This window comes from Lissotriton helveticus, chromosome 2_1, assembly GCF_964261635.1.
Source record: "Lissotriton helveticus chromosome 2_1, aLisHel1.1, whole genome shotgun sequence".
NCBI lineage: Eukaryota > Metazoa > Chordata > Amphibia > Caudata > Salamandridae > Lissotriton > Lissotriton helveticus.
Window position 1 is genome coordinate 1371535198 of NC_136059.1, and position 22600 is coordinate 1371557797.

General features: G+C 48.0%; 1 protein-coding gene across 1 annotated transcript in view; it reads right to left on the minus strand.

The window, feature by feature from the left end:
- The window catches only part of DCAF10 (DDB1 and CUL4 associated factor 10), a 290928-nt gene that overhangs the window by 141977 nt on the left and 126351 nt on the right, over window positions 1-22600 (minus strand). Inside the window, exon 3 of the mRNA XM_078676309.1 lies at window positions 20332-20529. Within this exon, the coding sequence (XP_078532435.1) occupies window positions 20332-20529 (198 nt within the window). The remainder of the gene's footprint in view (window positions 1-20331; window positions 20530-22600) is intronic.

Sequence of the window (22600 nt, forward strand, 5' to 3'; positions counted from 1 at the left end):
ACTTTTGAGGAAGCAAACCATAACAGAGTAATGTTATTCAATTGAGAACCCTAGTATGAGCCTTTCCCTGGCAAACAAATAAAACAAGCATTGGCAAAGCCAATAGGTCTCACCTATGGGAGATCTATTGCCTATGCAAAGGTTGTTTTAGACATTTATACGGCAGCGTGACCTCTGCAGGTCCTCACACAGAAGATAATGGGTTAAAATGGGGTTGGGGAACTGTTTACATTCTATAGCAGCAGACACGAGGGAAGCAGGCTTTTCAAAAATGCATCAAAACAGCTTCTCATGATGTATGTAATTATACTTGTATAAAAATACGAGGGCTGAATTGGTGACATTGAAGTTGTGATCTCTCTTGTGTTCCACTGTTCTTTGTGTTTGATGCTAGTCCTTCTATTCAGTTTTAATTAATCTTCTGTGAAACACTAAGGAGGATTTCCTGCAAGGAGCACTCAAAGTCGATGGCATTGGTTAGGGAACGAATGCTTTGAATGCAGGGATGACTGCGTGAAATGAAGGTCTCAGGTTCAAGTCGAAGGAGCTGCCTAAGCATCTCGTCCTATCAGTGGGTTACGTAACAAGTTTTAAATCAAGGTGGCGTACTGTACTCCAAAAAGAATCCCCTTTCAACTGTCCTCCACAGTAAGCAGCAGGTGATGGGTCCTTGTTTAGTTTCAATACTACACTTGCAGCCCACATTTGCAAGTAGCACATAGAAAGGCAGAGTACATCCCACCAGTTTTAATAGTTACTGTTAGACGGACCGGGAGGGTCGGCCGAGGATAAGGGGAGAGGTCTCCGGGGAGAACCGTCTCCCGTGAATCGTACAGACAAGTAACTTCCCCCCCACAGACGGACACCACACAAGGATAAAGTTCAACGATACTTTATAGGCAATTCTTCAAGTACGGTAGAATGGTACAAGGAGGTCTGGACTCAGGGGTCCCCTCTATTCTGGTCTCTGTTTGGGAAAAGGGTAGCGGGACAGTCTTGTTACCAAAAAGATGGAAATAGCTCTCAATCCTCGAGCTCGGTGGTGTAGATGAACGGGCCGCGGCGGAGCCAGCAGGTCCCGAGAGGGATGAAGGAAGACGACGGTCCGCGGCAGAGCCAGCAGGTCCCGATGAAGGTGGTGGTTACAAACGGTCCGCGGCCACGCCAGCAGGTCCCGACGACGATGAAGGATAGGGTGGTTCCCAAAGCCGCGGCAGCGCCAGCAGGCAAGACGAGGGTGCACAAGACAGAGCTACGGCAGCGCCAGTAGTCCGTCAAGGATGAGTTCTTCTTTGCGTCTCTCGACTCCAAGATACAACTCCCGTCCTGCTCTGGAGCTGCCCCAGTTATAGGGCTGGAGTGCTTTGATGTCCGGACCCTCGCACTTGGAGGTCGGGAGGTCCGGGATGTGGGGGTCCAGACACCCAGCAGGGGGGTGGAGCCAGCGCCCGGGGAGGCGATGGGCGAGCGGCACTTGGCGGGGGAGAGCCATCGACACCTCTTGCTCCCATTGACTGACCAAGTAGCCCGCTCACCTCCTGGGTGGATGTTGGTGCCGGAATGTCTGAGGCCTGGCCAGGCCCAGGGTTGAGGTCGATCGGGGGGCCAGGCGGCCTCGTGGTGGAGTGTCCAAGATGGCGCCCAGGATGGGCGCGCAGGCCGGTAGTGGGTCGGCCTACGCGGTCAACAGGTTCGAGTGTAGGGGTCCCTGCGGGGACGGTGGACGTGCAATGGTGGTGTGTGGTACTTGCGTGGCTGGGCTCGGGCCTGGTTGGGCCGGGGGAGAGCGGCCCTTCATGTGGCCTGTCCAACATGCGTCCCCCCCAGCTGAAGGCGGGGAGAGTTACCCATCCTCTTGGGGACTCTTCTCGTCGAGGCGGAAGAACCGGGACAGGCCATCTGCGTTGGCGTGATCTGGCCCAGGCCGGTGTTCAACTGTGAAGTCCATCCCTTGTAGGGAGATGGACCAGCGTAGTAACTTCGGGTTTTCCCCCCGCATCTGCATCAGCCACTGCAGGGGTCGGTGGTCGGTCTGTACCCGAAAGTGTGTGCCAAAGAGGTAGGGCCGGAGCTTCTTGAGGGCCCATACCACCGCGAAGGCCTCCCTCTCTATGGTGCTCCAGCGTTGTTCCCGTGGTAGGAGTCGCCGGCTGATGAAGGCCACCGGTTGATCACGGCCTTCGGTGTTCACTTGAGACAGGACTGCCCCAATGCCATGGTCGGAGGCATCCGTCTGGACGATGAACTCCCGGCTGTAGTCGGGGGCCTGGAGCACAGGGGCGGAGCACATGGCGGCTTTCAATTGTTCAAATGCAGCTTGACACTCTGGGGTCCAGTTGACTTTCTGGGGCTGATTTTTTGACGTGAGTTCTGTGAGGGGCCTCACGATAGTACCATAGTCTTTCACGAACCTTCGGTAATAGCCCGTGAGGCCCAGGAAGGCTCGTACCTCGGTCTGGGTGATGGGGGGCTGCCAGGACTGGATGGCGGCAATTTTTAGCTGCAGAGGGGCCACCAGGCCGCTTCCCACCTGGTGCCCGAGGTAGGTTACAGACCCTTGCCCAATTTGACACTTGCTGGCCTTGATCGTGAGGCCAGCTCGCTGAAGGGCTTGCAGCACTGCTCGGAGGTGGTGGAGGTGCTCGGACCAATGGTTGCTGTATACAGCGATGTCGTCTAGGTAGGCGGCGCTGAATCCTTCGAGCCCCGCCAGGACCTGATTGACGAGCCGTTGGAATGTTGCTGGGGCATTCTTCATGCCGAAGGGCATGACTGTGAAATGGTAATGGCCATCCGGAGTGGAAAAGGCAGAACGTTCTTGTGCCCGGGGGGTGAGGCCGATTTGCCAGTAGCCTGCCGTCAGGTCGAAGATACTGAGGTAGCGGGCAGCTCCCATGCGGTCGATTAGTTCATCTGCCCGGGGGATGGGATGTGCGTCTGTCCTGGTGACCGCATTCAAGCCCCGGTAGTCGACGCAGAACCGGAGTTCTGGTGTGGTGCCGGGGGCAGCTGCTTTGGGGACCAGTACTACAGGGCTGGCCCAGGGGCTGTCTGAGGGCTCGATGACCCCGAGCGTGAGCATTTTGGCTACTTCTTCCTGGATGCAGGCCCGTACCCGATCTGGCACGCGGTAGGCCCGGTGGCGGATAGGGGGGCTGTCCCCCGTGTCCACATCGTGCGTACACCAGGAAGTGACACCTGGGGTGAGGGAGAACAGGCTGGCGAATTGTGACAGGAGAACTCGGCACTCCTGGCGTTGCTCTCGGGTGAGGGCCTCTGAGAGTCGGACCCCATCTACGGAGCCGTCTTTCTCCCGAGTTCGTAGAAGGTCAGGGAGGGGCTCGGAGTCCTCTTCAGCCCCATTGTCTGTGGCCATCAGGAGGCTGAGTTCTGTCCGTACAAAGTGCGGTTTCAGTCTGTTAGCGTGGAGGACCCGGAGGGGGTTCCGGGAAGATTCCAAGTCGATGAGATAGGTAGCCGGACCCTTGCGCTCGACCACTTTGAAGGGCCCTGTCCACTTGTCTTGTAGGGCGCAGGGTTCGGTGGGGGACATCACCCATACCTGTTGCCCAGGTTCAAATTCGATGGAGGAGGCATTCCGGTCATACCACCTTTTCATGTCCTCTTGACTGGCCTCTAGGTTGGCTTTTGCTAGTTCTCGGAATCGCCGGGTCTGGTTGCGGAGGGTTAGGAGGTAGCGGAAAACATCTGGTGGGTTCTTTAGAGGGGGCATCTCCCAGCCTTCCTTGACTAGGCTGAGCGGTCCCCGCACGGGGTGTCCATATAGCAGTTCAAATGGGCTGAAGCCCAGGGACTTCTGGGGAACCTCTCGATAGGCGAAGAGGAGGCACGGCAGCAGCACATCCCACTGGCGACGGAGGGGCTCTTCCAACCCCCCGATCATCCCTTTGAGCGTGCGGTTGAACCGCTCAACGAGTCCGTTTCCTTGAGGGTGATAGGGGGTCGTGAACCGGTAGGTAACCCCGCACTGTTGCCAGAGAGACTTCATATATTTCGAAATAAAGTTCGTGCCTCTGTCACTGACGACCTCCCGGGGGAAGCCCACCCGGGAGAAGATCCCCATCAGAGCCCGGCCGACTACCGGGGCTGTCACAGTCCGCAGGGGAACAGCCTCCGGGTAGCGGGTGGCGTGGTCCACTAGCACCAGGATGAATCGATGGCCTTGTTTTGTGCGCGGGTCCAGGGGCCCTACGATATCGATTCCGACCCTCTCGAACGGGGTGGTGACCACGGGAAAAGGTTGCAGGGGGGCTTTCAGTTTGCGGCCGCTCTTTCCACTGGCTTGGCACGTGGGGCAAGATCGGCAATGCTGGTGTACATTGTCCCTCATTTTGGGCCAGAAGAAGTGGGTCACCAGGCGGCTATAGGTTTTGTCTTGACCCAGGTGTCCTGCCAGGGGGACATCGTGGGCCAGGTTTAGCAGAAAGTCTCTAAAACGGAGGGGTACCACTAGGACTCGGCTGGCCCCCAGCTCCGCGATTCTTTGCTCACTGTACAGCAGATCATTGTCCCAGTAGACCCAGTGAGTTCCGGAGGTATCCCCTGCGCTTTGGGCTAGCGCTTGCTGGCGGAGTCCCTCGAGGGAGGGACAGGTCTTTTGTTCTTGGCGAAATTGTTCTTGCGTGGGCCCCCCCTCTTGAGGCCACTGGTCGGGGTTAGCGAGGTCTGGAGGTTGAGCTGGTTCGGGGGGGACGTCACGGTCGGTGGTTTCGGCGGGGGCGACCGGAGGCGGTGGCGCCGGCCATTCGGGTTCCTCTGGGCGGGGGTTGGCACGGGCGGTCATGGACCGGGTGGTGACGCACGCCCAGTCCGGGACGCCCAACATCCCCAGGTGCTCTTTTCGTTCGACTGCTGCCCATGGAGAGCTTTCCAGGTCATTACCCAGGAGGCAGTCTACGGGGGCATCATCTCGGACCGTCACCTTCAACATGCCGGAGACCCCTCCCCATTCGAAGGGGACGCAGGCCATCCGACACAGACTTTCTGAGTTATCGGCTGAACGTACCGGGCAGAGAATGTTTGGTAAGTATTGTTCGGGGGTCACCAGGTGACAGCGGACGGCTGTTACACTGGCCCCAGTGTCACGAAGGGCTTCAGCCCGGCGTCCATTGATGCCCACCCATTGGCTGTACTTCTGGGTATTAGCGGGTAGGGGACCCGCGGGACCATGTCTCTCCCCCCTAGGCAGGCGAGAGCCATGGCGGCTGGCTCCCATTCTTGGTGTTCCTGTTCATATTCTTCTTGTTCCTCTGAGATCTGTTCCTCCCCCAGAGCAGCAGCGGCTACTTGGCGGGGTCTTGGGCTCTGGTACTGGGGGCAGTTTGGGTCGTTTGCATAGTGTCCGACTCGTTGGCATCGATGGCAGGTACCATTGGCTCGATATCCCGGTCGCGCTGGGGTGCTGCCCCGGTTGGCCGGGGGGGTGGTGCTGGTAGTGGGGGTGACCGGAGCGTTGCTTCTTCCGCGTCCTTGGCCTCCTCCTCCTCGGGGACGGTGCTGACCATTGTTGTTCCGGTTCTGTTCGTAGGACCCATTTCGACCCACTCTGGTGATCTCCCACCGGTCAGCTTCGGCTGCGAGCTGCCGGGGATCCGTTAACTTGCTGTCGAGGAGGTGCTGGCGAAGTTCAATGAAGCAATTGTTCGACAGATGCTCCCATACCATAAGATTGAACAGTTGTTCGTAGGTTGTGACCTTGCTTCCTTTGATCCAGCCCTCGAAGGCTCGGCTAAAGTAATTGACATAGTCCACCCAAGTTGTACCCGGGATGCGGGTGCAGTCTCGGAACCTCTGACGGTACATCTCGGGTGTGAGGCCATAGCGGGTGAGGAGTGCAGCTTTCATATGGTCATAGGAGGTCATCTGGTGGTCCGGGAGTTGCAGCAGGGCGTCGCGGCCCTCATTGAGGAATCTCCCCCACAGACCGGCCCCCCAATCGCTTCTATCGATCCGGTGTGCAGTCATAGCGATTTCATAGGCCTTAAACCATTGCTGGATGTCGTCCTCTCGGAAGTATTCTCGAACGACATCCTTGGGGATGTGTACCTTCTTCTCTGTTGCCCCTGGAGTGTGGGGTTGCTCGGACACCCCTGCTTCTTTATTCTGTTTGCGTAGGTCGATTTCAGCTAGTTTCCGCTCATGTTCATATGCCAGTTTCTTTTCCTCGAGCTCCCTTTGTCTCTGTTTCTCCTCTCTTTCTTCTCGGAGACGCAGGTGCTCTAAGTTGATTTTCTGTTCGGCCAACTTCAGTTCAACGTCCATTTTGAGCCGGGCCATTTCCAGCTCGTGTAGTCGGGTTCTTTCTCGTTCCTGGATCTCGTCTGGCGAGAGACCCGTTCTTCGCTCTTCAGGGGCCATGGGGGTTTGTGCTGCGATGTTTTGATCGGGGGTTCCGGCAGCCCCGGTTTCTGCCCAAGATTCTAGGGCCTGCTTAAAGTCATCTTTGGTATTTAGTCCGGTGGTAGCGATACCTAATTCGATACAGAACTGTTTAAGTTCACGATGGCTGTACTCATCCAATTTCTCCATCTGGAATTTCTCCGTTGATCCGCTGTCTTTAGTTGACATCGTGATTCGCCGTGGGGTGAGCTACTCTCTGTACGGTTTATGCGGTGATTCGGATCGCGCCGCTGGCCACCAATGTTAGACGGACCGGGAGGGTCGGCCGAGGATAAGGGGAGAGGTCTCCGGGGAGAACCGTCTCCCGTGAATCGTACAGACAAGTAACTTCCCCCCCACAGACGGACACCACACAAGGATAAAGTTCAACGATACTTTATAGGCAATTCTTCAAGTACGGTAGAATGGTACAAGGAGGTCTGGACTCAGGGGTCCCCTCTATTCTGGTCTCTGTTTGGGAAAAGGGTAGCGGGACAGTCTTGTTACCAAAAAGATGGAAATAGCTCTCAATCCTCGAGCTCGGTGGTGTAGATGAACGGGCCGCGGCGGAGCCAGCAGGTCCCGAGAGGGATGAAGGAAGACGACGGTCCGCGGCAGAGCCAGCAGGTCCCGATGAAGGTGGTGGTTACAAACGGTCCGCGGCCACGCCAGCAGGTCCCGACGACGATGAAGGATAGGGTGGTTCCCAAAGCCGCGGCAGCGCCAGCAGGCAAGACGAGGGTGCACAAGACAGAGCTACGGCAGCGCCAGTAGTCCGTCAAGGATGAGTTCTTCTTTGCGTCTCTCGACTCCAAGATACAACTCCCGTCCTGCTCTGGAGCTGCCCCAGTTATAGGGCTGGAGTGCTTTGATGTCCGGACCCTCGCACTTGGAGGTCGGGAGGTCCGGGATGTGGGGGTCCAGACACCCAGCAGGGGGGTGGAGCCAGCGCCCGGGGAGGCGATGGGCGAGCGGCACTTGGCGGGGGAGAGCCATCGACACCTCTTGCTCCCATTGACTGACCAAGTAGCCCGCTCACCTCCTGGGTGGATGTTGGTGCCGGAATGTCTGAGGCCTGGCCAGGCCCAGGGTTGAGGTCGATCGGGGGGCCAGGCGGCCTCGTGGTGGAGTGTCCAAGATGGCGCCCAGGATGGGCGCGCAGGCCGGTAGTGGGTCGGCCTACGCGGTCAACAGGTTCGAGTGTAGGGGTCCCTGCGGGGACGGTGGACGTGCAATGGTGGTGTGTGGTACTTGCGTGGCTGGGCTCGGGCCTGGTTGGGCCGGGGGAGAGCGGCCCTTCATGTGGCCTGTCCAACAGTTACAATGTTCAGAAGGCAAGGGTATAAATATACCACCGGTGTATGGAATTATTGAGGTCCGTTATTATACGGAACACATTCCGCAGTATTGATTTTTCGGCGTATTGTTTTTTCGACGCCATGCCAGAAGGGCATCCCCGACCTCGCCCCCCTGACCTGGTCTCTACAGCTATTTTGTGAACATCTCTCCTCTACATGCTCTGCTTCACCTCCCACCCCCAGCTAAAAACTCCTGTCTTCAAAAAGAGAACACTAAGACCTCCGTCTTTCATAACAAATAGACCCTTCATTATGTTTTTTTAAACATAATATTGCATGGAATCAATAAAAAAAAAACAGTTGCGTGTGCAGCGCACTGAGTGGATCTGCACCAGTCCGAGGTGTAGCACCCATAGAGCATGAACTACAAGGTGGTGTAGAGAAGCATGACTCTGGAACTAAGGATCTGTTCCACGTGTACCTTCCCCTCCTCGTTAAAGTGAGGTTAACACTATGAAAGACAATTCATAATCCCTGGGTTTGCACGATTCAAATAATTAAACATAGATCCATGAATAAACAAGTCCTAAATATAATGTGCTGAAGGGTTTCTATTCTTTAGCATCAACTTTAACCAAATCAAACCTGCCTTTTTTTATCTGCAGCTTTTGCACAGCGATAGTGTTTTACAGGTTAAAGAATTTCTAAAATTAACCGTCAAATTAAGGAATTGCTTAGATCACTTATGTTGTACTTACCTTCTGCACTTTACCATGTATCTGGATCAATTAATTGGCAATGGGCTATGTGTAATATGATTTTTTTTTGTGTGCGACTATGAATTATTGTAATAGTATGAATAATGTTTTTAATGATATTGCATATGTGTGTGCTTTTATGGTGTGAAATATAACCGAATAAAGTCTCTATTGAATATTGAATTGAAACATAGATCCATAAATAAACAAGTCCTAAACATAATGTGCTGAAGGGTTTCTATTCTTTAGCATCAACTGAAGCTTTTTGCCTCCTGTCTCGTGCCTACCAAAATGGCACTTTTGCCAACCAGTGGGATATCAATCGCTTGCCACTTAACTGCATGGCAGAGAACTGCAAAAACAACTGCCCAGAAATATTTAAAAAAAAAAAAAAAAAAAAAAAGAATCGATCTTGGGTGGCATAACATGCTCTATTCACTCAAATTCAAATTTGAAATGTGAAAATTACAGAAATTGCAATTACAAATGTTAAGTTTTGAGCTGAATTTTGCAAAACTCTTAATTCATGTTTTGCCGGAGGGATTTTAGGTGAACTCCAGACTCTGGAGACTAGGACAAGATAAGAGGAGACGGAATTAACGTTAATAGAATATACATAGTTTAATCATTGACTTCAGCAGCGGTGCGTCCATTGGGGCGTGGGGCGTAGCCCCACCAGCCACCATGGACCCGCATCGCGGCCGCCGGCCAATCTTCTAGCATTGCAACAGATCAGCCGCCGCCGGGAATTGCACAGGGGGGGTGGCCTGCTGCAGCTTGAGTGACAGTCCACACTCAGGCTGCAGCAGACCGTCCGCTGGGGAACTTACAGTGCGCATGCTTGGGAAAGTTGGCAACTTTCTCAAGCATGCGCACTGTAAGTTCCCCAGCGGGACCCAGGGGTGCTTGTTTGCTGCCACAGCCCGGGTTTCCAAAGGGCGACAGGGCGAGCAGCAAATGTGCCTCCCTAGCCAATCCTGGCGCTGCTCCAGCGCCAGGACTGGCTGAGGACAGAGGGCGGGGTTTCCGCTCCAGTGAAGGCGCCAAGGTCCCAGAACTTAGAAGATGCAGGCGGCGCTGATCGGCGGTCAGGTAAGTTTTCCCTTCTTTATTCTAATTCCCCGGTCCCCCCTCCCACCCTCCGCAATTGGAGGAGAGGCAAAGACAAGAGCTGCGGTGCCAGGGACCGACCATGATTCCACGCGGGCTCATGTTTGCAGGAGGCTGGGAGGGAGGCGCATTGCTGGAGCTCGCAGTATGGCTTGATTTGATGAAGAAAGAGCTGTGGCTTCCCATCTTTAAACCTCGGGCTGTCTCTTCTCCGGGTTTAAAGGCGGGGAACTCCAGTCACGTCGGCCGGTGCAAGAGGCGCCTTATTTTATTTAAGAGCGATGATGCAAGATGTAGGCTGCTTCCAGCATCCCTCGCTCAAGTGAAACGCAGAGGGGGCACTTGTCTGTTGAAGTCAGACTCCAGAGATCAGGGCAGTGAAATGAACTACCCTGGCTTTCTTTGCACGCTCTCGGTGTCACTGCGGCGGGCGCAGGAGAATATCAGGGGTGCGGGAAGGACATGTCTGGGCTGTGAATGGAGGGCACACGGGAGACCGAGCCTCTTCTGCCATTTAAAGCATACAAGGCCCAGGGAAGGGGCGACCTCGGTCCTGAATTTCTACACTCACCGTCCTGAATTTGCACCTATGCCAGTTAGTCACCCTAGTTACAGGGGCAATCCAACTCCAGCAAACAAAGCGCATATAAACTATTGCAAGAATGGCAATCTATTTAAAATACCAGTTTGTGTACACTGCAGACAATGATATGTCATCCAAACAGCAAGGAGTACACTGCTATCGTGCTTTTAAAGCAGCCTGCATCGCTGGCTTTTCACTGCAATATTGCGGTAAACTTTATCGCAGGACCCCTTTCGGTGCAATCAACACACCATATTACAGTAGATTCTCGTCTCGTAAATACAATTTTAAAAAACACAACTACAAAAAAAATCCCACGTGTTCCCTGCCGACCACATACTACAATATTCTCTCTAAAACCTTGGTGAAGTAGCCCGAGTCCTTTCCTTTATCCACCGACTCAGTTTACATATGCTACGCTGACAACTATTTACTTGCAAAGCTTAAAGGTCTCTCGCCAAATACCAAAATACTGCCTTTTCTGCGTTGTTGGTAAAGGGAGCGGTGGAGTGTATTGCCTCACATCTGTCTTGCAGACACCATGTCATTGGACAATGTACTTTGTGACAAAAGGCAGAAGCCAGGGTTTCGCGTTGTATTATGCTGTTTAATCTTCAGACTCCGACAAAAACAACAGCATAAAGCTCGAGCCCATGTTTCCCAAACTCAGTTTAGCAGTTTGCAATCTGCGCCTACAGGATGATTCCAAACAATTCTACATCTTTCTTACGTGTAAAGTAACGCACAAGCACTAGAAAAAGATCGATGTGCTTGTCTCCATGCAAACTAGGATGAACTTATGGCGGACTCATATACCTGCATTTATGTTTGTCTGTTGTATAATTCCATCATTTCATAACAGATGTTAATTTGTAAATGTTGCTGAAATAGTCTGCATGCAAGGCTCATTTTATAAAATATTGTGGACGGGCAATTAACTGTTGTAAAATATTGCAGAGGCTGCGTGCTCTAAGTTGCTCAAGCCTCTAGCATTAAGTTACAATGAAGAATAACTACTTTGCAAGGGCAAAGGAGGCATCAATGTCCAGTTAGCCACGTGTGCTACTACATGTATACATATTTTCACTGTATGGAGCTATAGTCTGTACATAAATATGTATACATGTAGCACACGACACAATGTGAAACGGAGACTCAAGAAAAAGCACTAAGTGTTGTTCGAGTCTTAGCCTCGCTCTCTGTTGATTAAGATAATTTAAAGGCTTACTGACAAAATGTGTTTGAGCTGGCAGCATCTTTATTTCACATTTTTCATAACAATTTGGAAGGAATGTAGACGTCACTGGAATTCAATTGTAATCTCTCGAAGCTCGAACAATGTTTCTTCAGTGCCTGGACTGTGTGTATGTGACAGGACTGCACCATCTTCTGCGCATGATAAAAGAGCTCTGCATATGGCACGCGAACAGCATAAATATTGAAGGCTGCAGTCTGGGAAAGCTAGATTTCATTGTATGAAAGCTTGTGAAGGTGTTTGGCATTTGTCCAAACCGGTGAACCCTTGATTGTCACGACCCAATACTCTGTAAATTGCTGGTTTTATTGTTGGGAAGTCAAATTCTGAGCTGGATGTGTTCCTCCCTGGTGATTGCAGCCTGCTGAAGTGTATAGAGTGAAAATAAAGGGAAAGGCGAAAGCTGGTCTGAAGTGACGTTCACATTCGGAGTAATTAAGTTGCTTTTTATGAGCTTTTAAGCCTTTTAATTGCTAATTGGTGATCTGACAGTCAAAGTGTTTATTTACAGCTGCCAAGACTTCAGATTGCTTACTTGTGACAGTTCCAGAGTTTCGGTGTACTTATGTCCACTTGTACAAGTGGCTCACTCCAGAAACTGTTGAATGTTTTTAATGCAGTAAGGTATGGGGCAGGTCTGATCTACCAAGTCAGACCCAGACCAGTCCCCACAGTTGCTCCGGATTAAGGGACATTGTTATGTCATCTCAGGCGCGATGTAAAGACTCCCAGTGAGCTGAGGACTCTTTTGGCTCAAGAACCAACTAGCTGGAGACCCTTGTGGTTGTTTAAAGATTTAAAATCAGCCTGTAACTTAGTCTTGAGCTGGGTGGGTGACCTCGATTACAAAGTGGCTGTGCCAGATGTCCCATTATGACTCCTTTTGCCTGTCTCCCCTTCAGGCGCACAGGGCATAAAACTGGGGGGTGCTCAACCCTGCCAAAAGACTGAGAGGTGACCCTAAGAGCACAGCTGCCATCCTATCAGGGGTGGGATGCTTTGGTGTGCTGGTCTGGTTTTCTGGGTGCATTGGCTCAAGTTTTTTCCCATGTAATTGATTGGGTGTCTTGGTAAGTTGCTTTTATGTGAATGTCTGACTTATGACTGCACATTCCTTTCAGTTTACTTTTTGAGTCACTGTCTAGTTTGCTGGAAGTATTGCTTTCATTTTTCTTTCATTAAACTGTTTGACTTGCTTGGTGCTTTTATGTTGGTGCCTGCATGCTGAGGTGTACTCTTCTTCAGTTTAAATGTATGTGACTGGCCTGTTGACTAGCACCCTGCTTTCAAAGTGAAGGTTCACAGGTTCACACTTGCTTTAGTTTACTTTTGTATGGTTGACTGCATGCACTGTTTTGCTGGATGCATTGCTTTAAGTTACTACTTGATGCTTTGCTTTCAGTTTGCTTTCAAGTAATTGCCTCTCATTTTCCCAATGCTTTGTGAAGGCTGTTTCCCAACTGCTGTGCAACTTCTTCTACTCTTAGAGCTGAGATTTTCATGAAAGTCCTATAGTCTGAATTCAGCACCTGAGCGTAATAGGACGTAATGTATGAAGCTCTGTGGTTATACTGAATAAGCTGCTACCTATGTTATGCCATCTATTAATGTAATAACTGCACTTTCACAATTGCTTTATTAACCTTCCTGCTTTCTCAAATTTGCTTGAAAATGCACGATTTTTCTTCTTTTTTTCCAAACTTTTCTTGGGGGGGGGGGTAATCCCCCCAAGCCCCCCTTTTGGGGTTCGGGCTCGCTCGCTCGCTATGGTGCTGTATGCACATCACTTTGCCCCCCACCACTTTGAAATGTCACCCACCGCCCCTGATTGACTTGTGCATCATTCGTACAGTACTTCACCATGATTTGATCATCTGCCTGTACATCCAGCACTGCAGCGGGTGCATTAAACCACTGAGATGTTTTTTTACAGATTGACCACTGCACTAACAAGTGCTCTCGTCAGAAAGCGCTTACACCAGCCCATTTCTCCTGCTAGCGCTGCCTAAAACAGAACCAACTACTACCCATGAAAGTGGGGAGAGCATGTGGCATAATGGTCAGAGCTGCAGACTTCAGGGCAGGATAACCAGGTTTGAGTCTCAGTGTGGGCTCAATATCCTGTGATTCAGGACAAATCACTTAATATCCCCGTAAATGAATGTGTCCTTAACTGGAGTCCTACCCGCCCAGGCTCATGAAATGCGAGTGTCAATGTTGATGTGCCAATGCTGAGCACCGAAAACCACAGGCTCAAATAAAGCACTGTGTTAGTGGGTTTCAGTCCTGCACCGACCGGATACACGCACTAAACCACTGTACTAGTTTCCCAGCTAGAAACAATGAACAGTGCTGTAAAGAGAATGAGCTTTGAGTTTTTAAACATGCATTGATAAAGCCAATAGGTATCAGTTACACGAGAGCTATTGGCTTTGCCAATGCCTTTTAGCCATGTTGTAGAGCAGCATGGCTAAAATTCAAGTTATCAAAAAACTGCTATGATGCAGTCAGCACTGACGCTGCGTTATAGCATTTTTTATTTCCCGGTGTTAGGGCGGGGGAGGCGAAATCTATGGGCAAGCAGGAGTGGAGGAGTGGGGGGGTCTAGGTGTGTTGGCCATCAACATGGAGAAGTGATGGGTGAAAGGGGAAAACAGCAACATGTACAAAAAAATAGTCAACATGGAGAAGTGATGGGTGAAAGGGGAAAACAGCAACATGTACAAAAAAATAGTATGTCATTCAAATAATACTTCAATCAAAGCGCAATCAGTGAACCAACAGCAATTAAATGTAATTAGGGTCTCTGGTTTTAAGTTTAAACCTATAATAACTGCTAAAACCCCACCGAAAGGAAACTAGCCATCACCAGTGTAAACATATAAACACTGAAAAAACACCTTTGCAACAACAATGTAAGTGTCATTCAAAAAAAGGAAAAGATGAGCGAAAGAGTGATTTTTATTTCTGCCTGAAGGGGCCAATGCAATGTAACTTTGTAATACAAGGTAGCATCAAGAATGACTGATAACATTGTTCTGATTGAGTTTTGTTGTTTAAGGATGTCTTTATTGAACATACCAAAACTTTTTCCTACCTGGGGGTGCTTCTTGATGGCTCGGGCTCGTGGAGACCTGCAATTAAGGGCAGGACCCTACTGTTTAAACGCTCAATTGTGGCCCTAATGAACTTTGCCAAAAAATTAGGAAAAAGACCACCAGAGATTCTCTTAAAAATATATATAGCCAAACGCAGAAGTATAGCACTTTACGGGGCGGGTATCTGGGGCTTTCAAAATGTAGCGTCTATTCAAATTGCAGAAAATTGTTTTTTAAGATATCTTTTAGAGCTCCCTCAGGGCACTTCAGTTTTTAATTGTCATGCAGAATTAGGTATGGAGTTCATTTCAGATCTAATAAAATTACAACCAATCTTACTCTGGCAGAGAGTATGGTCTGCAGACGCGTTGGTCCTTAACCGGGAAATCATCAAGGACGCAATGGCTTTGGACAAATCAAGACATATTCCATGGTTAGAGTATGTCAGAAAAACGTTAACTGATCTGCATAGACCTGAACTCTACAATAACCCTGAACTAACCTGCATGATATCAAGAAAGGAATTACATTTTTTTATGTATGAACCACTTTGAACTGCTTAGATCATCGGGCGAAATAACTAAAATATCAGTGATACAACACCAAATGACCATGGCCTGTTATGCGATCCAACCCTATTTACGTCACTGCATAAAGGGTTTTGATCGATTTATTCTGACCAGGTTCAGATTCGAAATATTCCATCGCCTGGTAACATTTCCAGCTAAAAATGACTGGTCGAGGAATCTAGAGCTTTGCCCGTGTGATAACCTATCATTACAATCCACATTCCACGTGGTTTTATTTTGTAACTACTATGAGCATGAACGTAGAAGGTAGATCAAGCAGTATCTAAAGCAGGGTTTCTGGCGGCTATGCCGGCCAGCATACTTATTTTTACAGCAAATGGAAAATGAAAATTGTATTACGATTATGTCGGGTTTTTTAAAAAGTATCCTGAGGAAACGGAATTTTATAACTTGTTAGGTGCACTAAGGAAAGGTTTCAGCCTGTAAATTGTAAGAATTTAATCCTATTTTAATGTCTTTTGTGATACCTGTATGAAATGATTTATTCGTAATTGTTGCTTTTATGATTTTATGTTTCTGCTAAAATTCTGATTCGGATTCTGGTTTAAGGATGTCACTAAAACATGGTCTCTTCTTCCTTCTGCTTTTTGCAGTTTGTGGTCTTTGGTCTAAAGATGCAGTGTTTAGAATCATGGGTCTTATTTAGTTATTTTATAACTATAGAGAATCGGGAAATAAAATCCTATTTGATATTTTGGCTACATTTGATTTCACTGATAGGTAAAAGGGCTGGTTTCATAAGAATCTTTCCTAATATGTGCCATCACATTTACCCACAGACAAAGAAGGGGTGAAATCCCTTGATACATCAGCTCCTTTTCTAGTGAGTCAGTATTGATTGTAAGTGAATTGCCAAACGCCCCAGGCTTTAAACATTCATCTGAGATAGTGATGAAAACATGACACCAGACGTTTGGTAAACATGAAACGCAGGGTCACTTGGAATGAAGCTGAAAAAAAAAAAGTTCCTACCACGCTCAATAAAGATTGATGTGACATTGTTTGTATTTGCAGTAATTCAGCTACGTAGATGAAAAAGATGTATGATGGGCTGTCAAAATCGATACCCGAGAAGAAGTACTTGCCTGTAAGAGATCCTCGTCACTTGCTAGATGATATGCTGAAAGCATCTTTACAATCTTCAGAGTTAATGAAGAATGCTATTGACTTTGTATTCCATTCTGATGCAGTAAAATATATTTGGACCTCGTATACCCTGTGTACACGCATATCTAGACACATGCACTATCAGTGCAGAAAGCAAACCATAATTAAAATTAAATAAAAAAATTCCTTAAACACCGGAAAAACACTTTCTGTTTTTAATGGCGCGAAAATGTGTAACCAGTTTTTTTTAAGGTATCGAAAAAACTGAAAAAAACCCACCAGAATTTACCAAAAATAGAAACTGAAAACAGGACAGCCTAAATGTATGCTTGGTTCCTGCACGACAGAAAGGAAAGGAACTGATGCATGGCCTCTGCAGGCCCTTTAGAATGCAGTAAAGCAGAGTGAGAGACTCCAGCAAATGGGTAAGTAAAGGATGGGTTGCCAGCCCTATATTGTATACAACAGAGTCTCGCTAGAGAGAACGCATATTCATGCACTGTTAGAGGCTTGGCCCTAAAAAGAAACAATGCTAAACTATTTCCAACAACTGTTGAAGTTGCTAGTTTTGAACACTCCATTCATGTGGAGGCCAGACATCGACCAGCCCTAAACCACGTCAAGTAGGTTGTACGGCATAAACAATTAAATTTCCGCTCTGCTGGTTTAAAATTGATTTGCACAGAAACTATGATTGGACTTTCTCTATCGGACAAGGAACTTAACATCCAAGGAATTGCAAAATTAAAGTACTCATGAAGAGAAAACAAGCAATATGAAAGATGGAAATAAAAAGTAACTCATTCTTTTCAGAGTGAAGAATAGGAAAACGTGGCAGAATTCAAAGACATAAGTGCCCCAAATTCGCTGGCACAAAACACGTCACAAGGACAGCAGTGAAAAAGAGCCAACAAAAAAAAGCAGTGACATGCCTCTGAAAACAAACATCTTTGCCCTCACCTGGCTCATCTGAATCCCCCATAGCTTAGCTCCAGCAGGCTACTGCCAAGTTGTTTGTAGGGATGAGGAGGGTGTATTGATTGATGTGTGGTGGCAGGGGGTGAGAGGTATGTGGGAGAATAAGAAAGGGAGCTGATAGGGTGTTTAAAACACCAATCATGGTACTTTAAAAACGATTAGGAGCGCTTTAAACTCAATCACTGGAGCCAATATAGAGGTCATTGCTGTTTACAGGACCCCAATGCAGAGTGGTTCATGAAGACTGGCACCCTGTGCTCAGCTCGCCCATTCCAAACTCTGGCCCTTTGGACAGGTTTCAAGGTGGTTCCTTGTATTTTAAGGAAGAAAGCACCGGGCCCCCAAGAAGAGGAGGGGCGCAGCAGAAACATACTTATTATCCAAGCTCCACATTTTAAGGGTCCTATGCTCCATGCTGCAACAATTATTTACAAATTTTATAACAACTACCATATTTATTATTGACGAGGCTGCTATTGACGAGGCTGGTGCCTTTGGTGCTAATAGCACCAAAGGCACCAGATTCCGGATCTGCTATGTACTCACTTTCCTTGCAGAGTGCATGTAAAAATTAGAAACAGGACCTTATTTTATGATGGGCATGCTTCAGTTTGTTGACTTCGACCACTCAAAAACTTCTGACATGTCTATCAGACCTAAAAATGGTATTGCAATATGATGTAGAGATGCCGGACTTTGCCAAGGTTTTGCATCCTAGTGTAGCAGTTCTCTTCTGCTCTACAACTTCTCTGTGGATTGAAATATAATTTTCAAGTCAGATTATTAATTTGATTCAAAGTAGAATAAGGCCTCGAATTCCAGAGGCCTGCTATGTACACAGGCCCAGGCTTTGGCATGGGTGAATGGGCGACTAGCAAGGGCACCCTGCACAATGTGGTGTCACCGTCTTGTCAAGTAAATGTGCAAAGTTTTGGCAGTGGTGTCTCTATCCTGTCAGAAATCAATGTATAAACCAGATACTTTGTGCAAAAGTGCCCCTATGCATAGGACCACCCCTTCCTCAGACAGTGACCCAGCGAAACTAAATTTGGCATCCCTTCTGATCCTCCTCTCCCATCCATTACCCACTGGATCCCCCCCATTGGTGTTGAGGATGGTGGGAGGGGGAGGGGGGAGGGTTGGGCTCACAGATCTTGTCCAGCAAAATATCTTGGAGCAGTGACCGGCTTGTGAAGACACATTTGGCCCTTGATCTCGGACCTGAATCCCCTATTCAGTTGCTAAACTGGAACAGAGTCCATGGGAGGGGACAAGGGTGAAGGAAAGGGGAGTGGAGATAAAAGGCATCAGAGGGAGGGTAAGGGATGTAAAGAAAACACTATTTTATAGACAGCCAGGCACAGGTAATGAACAGAACCGGCATCCTGAAAGAAAGCATTATACAATGAAGCTTGCAAGGTCAGCTATGGGTGCGCCCCTCTAAATCTAGGCGCCCTGGGCAAAGGCCCAGCTTGTTGTTGCCATAGGCCCTGCTAGTGACAAAGCACATCTTAAAATTTGTCTCCGGACATCTACACCTGCTCATTCAAAAACACTTACCATCCTAATTTGCTAGGGAGGGTAACATCTGCTCAGACCTGTGAATGTAGCCCAGTCACTTAAGGAGTCTGTTGCATATCTCTCTTACTGTTTACAGAGCCAGCCAGTGCTACGCCATTTGCTCTGCATTTCCGGAAAGTGATGAGATCCGCTCAGCTGATATGAAGCTGAAGCAGTGACACATCCACAGCACCATAAAGAAGGCACTCTAGGAAATGCCTCAGTCTTGTTAGTTGTGGAAGAGAAGCTGCCTGCATTTTCTTTATAGCAAATTTGATTGAGCTTATATAATTGCCATAATATGGCAGCAAATGCAGTGAAAAGGGAGTGAAACAAAAAAGGAAAAAAAAAGCGAGCAGTGAAATTAAGACAATGTACGAGTATCACAGTGTTTATATGGACAGTCTCTGGTGCATTCTCTAAGGCACAAGTATATAATAATATTCCCACCACCTCCCTTAGATCTTGTGGGGACATCCCCTCGCGGTGTGTGTGGGTTCCTCCAACTACGCACACCTGTCCATCACCTTTCTCCATTCAGCCTGTGAGGGGACATAGACCGCTCATTAGTTTTATGCATGGTGCGTTCACCCACGGGGCCCACCCACGTCCTCAATGATCCCTGTAGAGCGAAAAAGGGGGAGCAGTCGACTGGCCAGTCAATGATTTGGAAAAGTGTCAAAAAGATCCTATCCGAATGCTGGGAAATACCAGGGAACTTCCAGACAATGTTAAGGAGTCCACAGTCTTTAATGGTGCACCTGGGACATGTATTAAAAAGCGCACCCAGATGTGACTACAGACCAGGTAATGCCCCCCTAGTCTCAGGAGAGCAGCTGCCTTTTTTACATACTTTGGCATGTGGGAGCCCCGTCTCCACATCAGAGACAGTTCAGGAAAGGGAGAGCGAGAGAGGAGAAAAGACAGACTGGGACAGAAAATTCTTCTTGCGTTCAACGTCGGGTTGAACAAAAGCAGCCTGCAGACACTGGCTGTTCTGCTGGAAGGATGACAGCCTGGCATTTAACGAACAGCGCGGGGACTGGCACAGAGATACACAGCCGTACACCCTTTTAATCTCTTATTTAAATCTACCCGCGGTCAGTGGGGACTCGAATAGCCAGTGAAAGTACGATAAGGTTGAATAGTTTACACAGCATAAAATAAAAATCCAGATTTCTGGGTAGAAAGTCATATTTTGTATGAAAGTGTTTGCCTTCATAGGCAAGGAGGGAGACATGGTGAGGGGTGAACAAGCTGGCTCCGTGGAGCCGACGTGGGGGGGAGGGGGGACTGAAAGCACGTGCTGCTAGCCTCCGGGGAAAGGAGATGTGCACGTCCGTACGCGTGCACATCTGTCCGCGCGTGCCACCTCCTGTCTCCTTTGCAGCACCAAAGCGGCAGCAATAGAGTCACGCTAGCAAAGCAGTGCATGCGCTGCGTTCGTGAGCGAGACCTAAAAACAGCAATAAAAGAAAAAAACTTGCTTTATAATCAATGAATGCACATTACGGATCATGTTTGTTGCATGTTCCAATGATAAATACATAAAAAGGAAAAGGATTCTTCATGAACAAACACAAACTCCTTCCTACCTGTTAGTATCCCAGATAATTACGTTTCCATCAAATCCTGATGTTACCAACAGCCTTGTATTTGTATCATATTCAATATTTTTCACCCAGCTTGTGTGGCCATGCAAAGTACACACTTTTGTGTTTAATTTCCGCAGATCCCAAAGTGCAATCGTAGTGTCATCAGAACAGGTTGCAAACAGTCTGTTGTCAAGAAACCTAAAAAATTTACAATTTCAAAATTAATGTACAGGCAAAATAGAGCATACATAAACATGAAGAACACATTCTCTGATCAGAATTCCTCCTAAAGTTAGAAGATCAACTACTGTGACACTGCAAGCTGATTCAAATTATCAAACATTTGGCTTGGAATATTACTAGAAAGTATTTTTTTTTTCAGAATTCAGATAAAAGTTACTTTTTTTATACTCTAAAACCAAGTATCCAACAGTGACAGCTGCAATAAAAAATCAAGATACAACCAAAGATCGTACTAAAAGAATATGCTAACGTCAGCACTGGTCGGCAGGTGGAAGTGGGACAACTTTACTCCCTTTATGTTGTTATCAGCTGGGTTATAGATCTAGGTCATTGTAGCTAAACCTGTACATATTTAACTTAAGGATCACAGGCACAAGATGAGATTTTAATTTTAAGTTTCTCAGTAAACCTTCAAAGAAGTGTCCATGCCAAATATTCATTTTAAAATACAATATACATACCCCACATAATATTAGAGTGTGTAGGCTTTTGAACAATCCCTAAAGCCACTGGTTGGTGGCATTTTTAGGTCTGGGTTTTAGCAGTGCAAATCGCAAATAAGGAGGCTGTAGGAATCGCAATTTATTTTGCAATTTCTACATGAATCCCGATTTGCAAGTCCTTAATAGCGATTCCTTAATAATCACTATTGAGGACTCGCAAATCAGGACATTGATGAATCTGGGGGTTAGAGAGGTACACATATGCACGGGATCACTACCAGGTGGGGACGCATGAGACTTGCCACGACTAGTTGAGCACCAAGTACCGGGAACACTGCTACTGCTGCAAACATCCCACACTGAGTCACCATCTTTATTATAAAATAATTCATTAGGCCCCTTCAAAAGAATAAAGTGCCACACCATGCTAGATAACACAATAAAAAAAGCCTTTTTATCCTAGCATTGTTGCCCAGCGAACGGCACATTGATAACACTGGGTCGTCCAGCAACTAGCCCTGACCAGGGAACGCTACCGGTTTTGCAGGCCACCATGCTTGCTGTCAAAAGTGCAGACTTATTGATATCTATTCTGCACTCCCTTAAGTGTCGCCAAAGGGCTCTGCATATCCGATCTACATTTTCTCACCCAATAGTTCCCTTCTGATCATTATTGAGAGTCCCGTGGCAGAGATGTTTTAAGGCATGGGCAAACTAGGCTCTGGCCTAGGGCACCCACCTTTCTAGGGGCCCCATCATTAAGCTTTGAGGACATCGGCATAACGTAACAAGCAATTGCAATGCAATAGGTTTCGGATTTGCAAGAGTTTAAGCTATTAGCATTGTAAAGGACAATGCCTTTTATTTATGTTTTAAAACAAAAAAAATAAACAATGCCAATTTCTCAAACTCATGTAAATGCAAGACCTATTGCTTTGCAAAAGCTTGTTATTACAGCTAGCACTCATATTTGGAATTCCACCTTATTTATCATGTTATCATATGCAAATTTTCTGTTAACACCCATGTTTTCCGAATAGCCCGCGGACCAAGAAGCCTTGCAAAAGGCATGCAGCACTGTACAAATAGGAGATTTACTTGAATATATTTAAGATAAAAGGCAAAGATCAAGGAAGGACTTGCCCATGTAGAGATCTCAGCATTTCGATGTGTTCCAGTGGCTTCAACAAAGAGGGGAACTGGTCTAACTTTACGTCACATTGGAAAGTAGTATTGTGCAGCAGTCCTCTCACGACATTTAGAATGGGCAATAGGTCTCGCCTATGCAAGAGCTATTGGCTTTGCCAATTTGTTTTAGCCATATTGTACACCAGTGTGGCTGCTGTTCAGCACGGCTAAATGTTAGTGGCATTGAGGAGGGTGGCGTGCAGAGGCATAGAATGGAACGATAAAGAGTGGAGTAGAGTGACATGGAGTGCCATGTATAGGAGTGGCAGAATGGAGTCACATACAGTGGTGTAGCATAGAGTGGACTGGTGTAGAGTGCATGGGCGTAGAGTCTTGTATAGTGGCATAGAGTAAATCAGCATAGAATTGCATAGGCAGAGTGCAGTTGTGAAGAG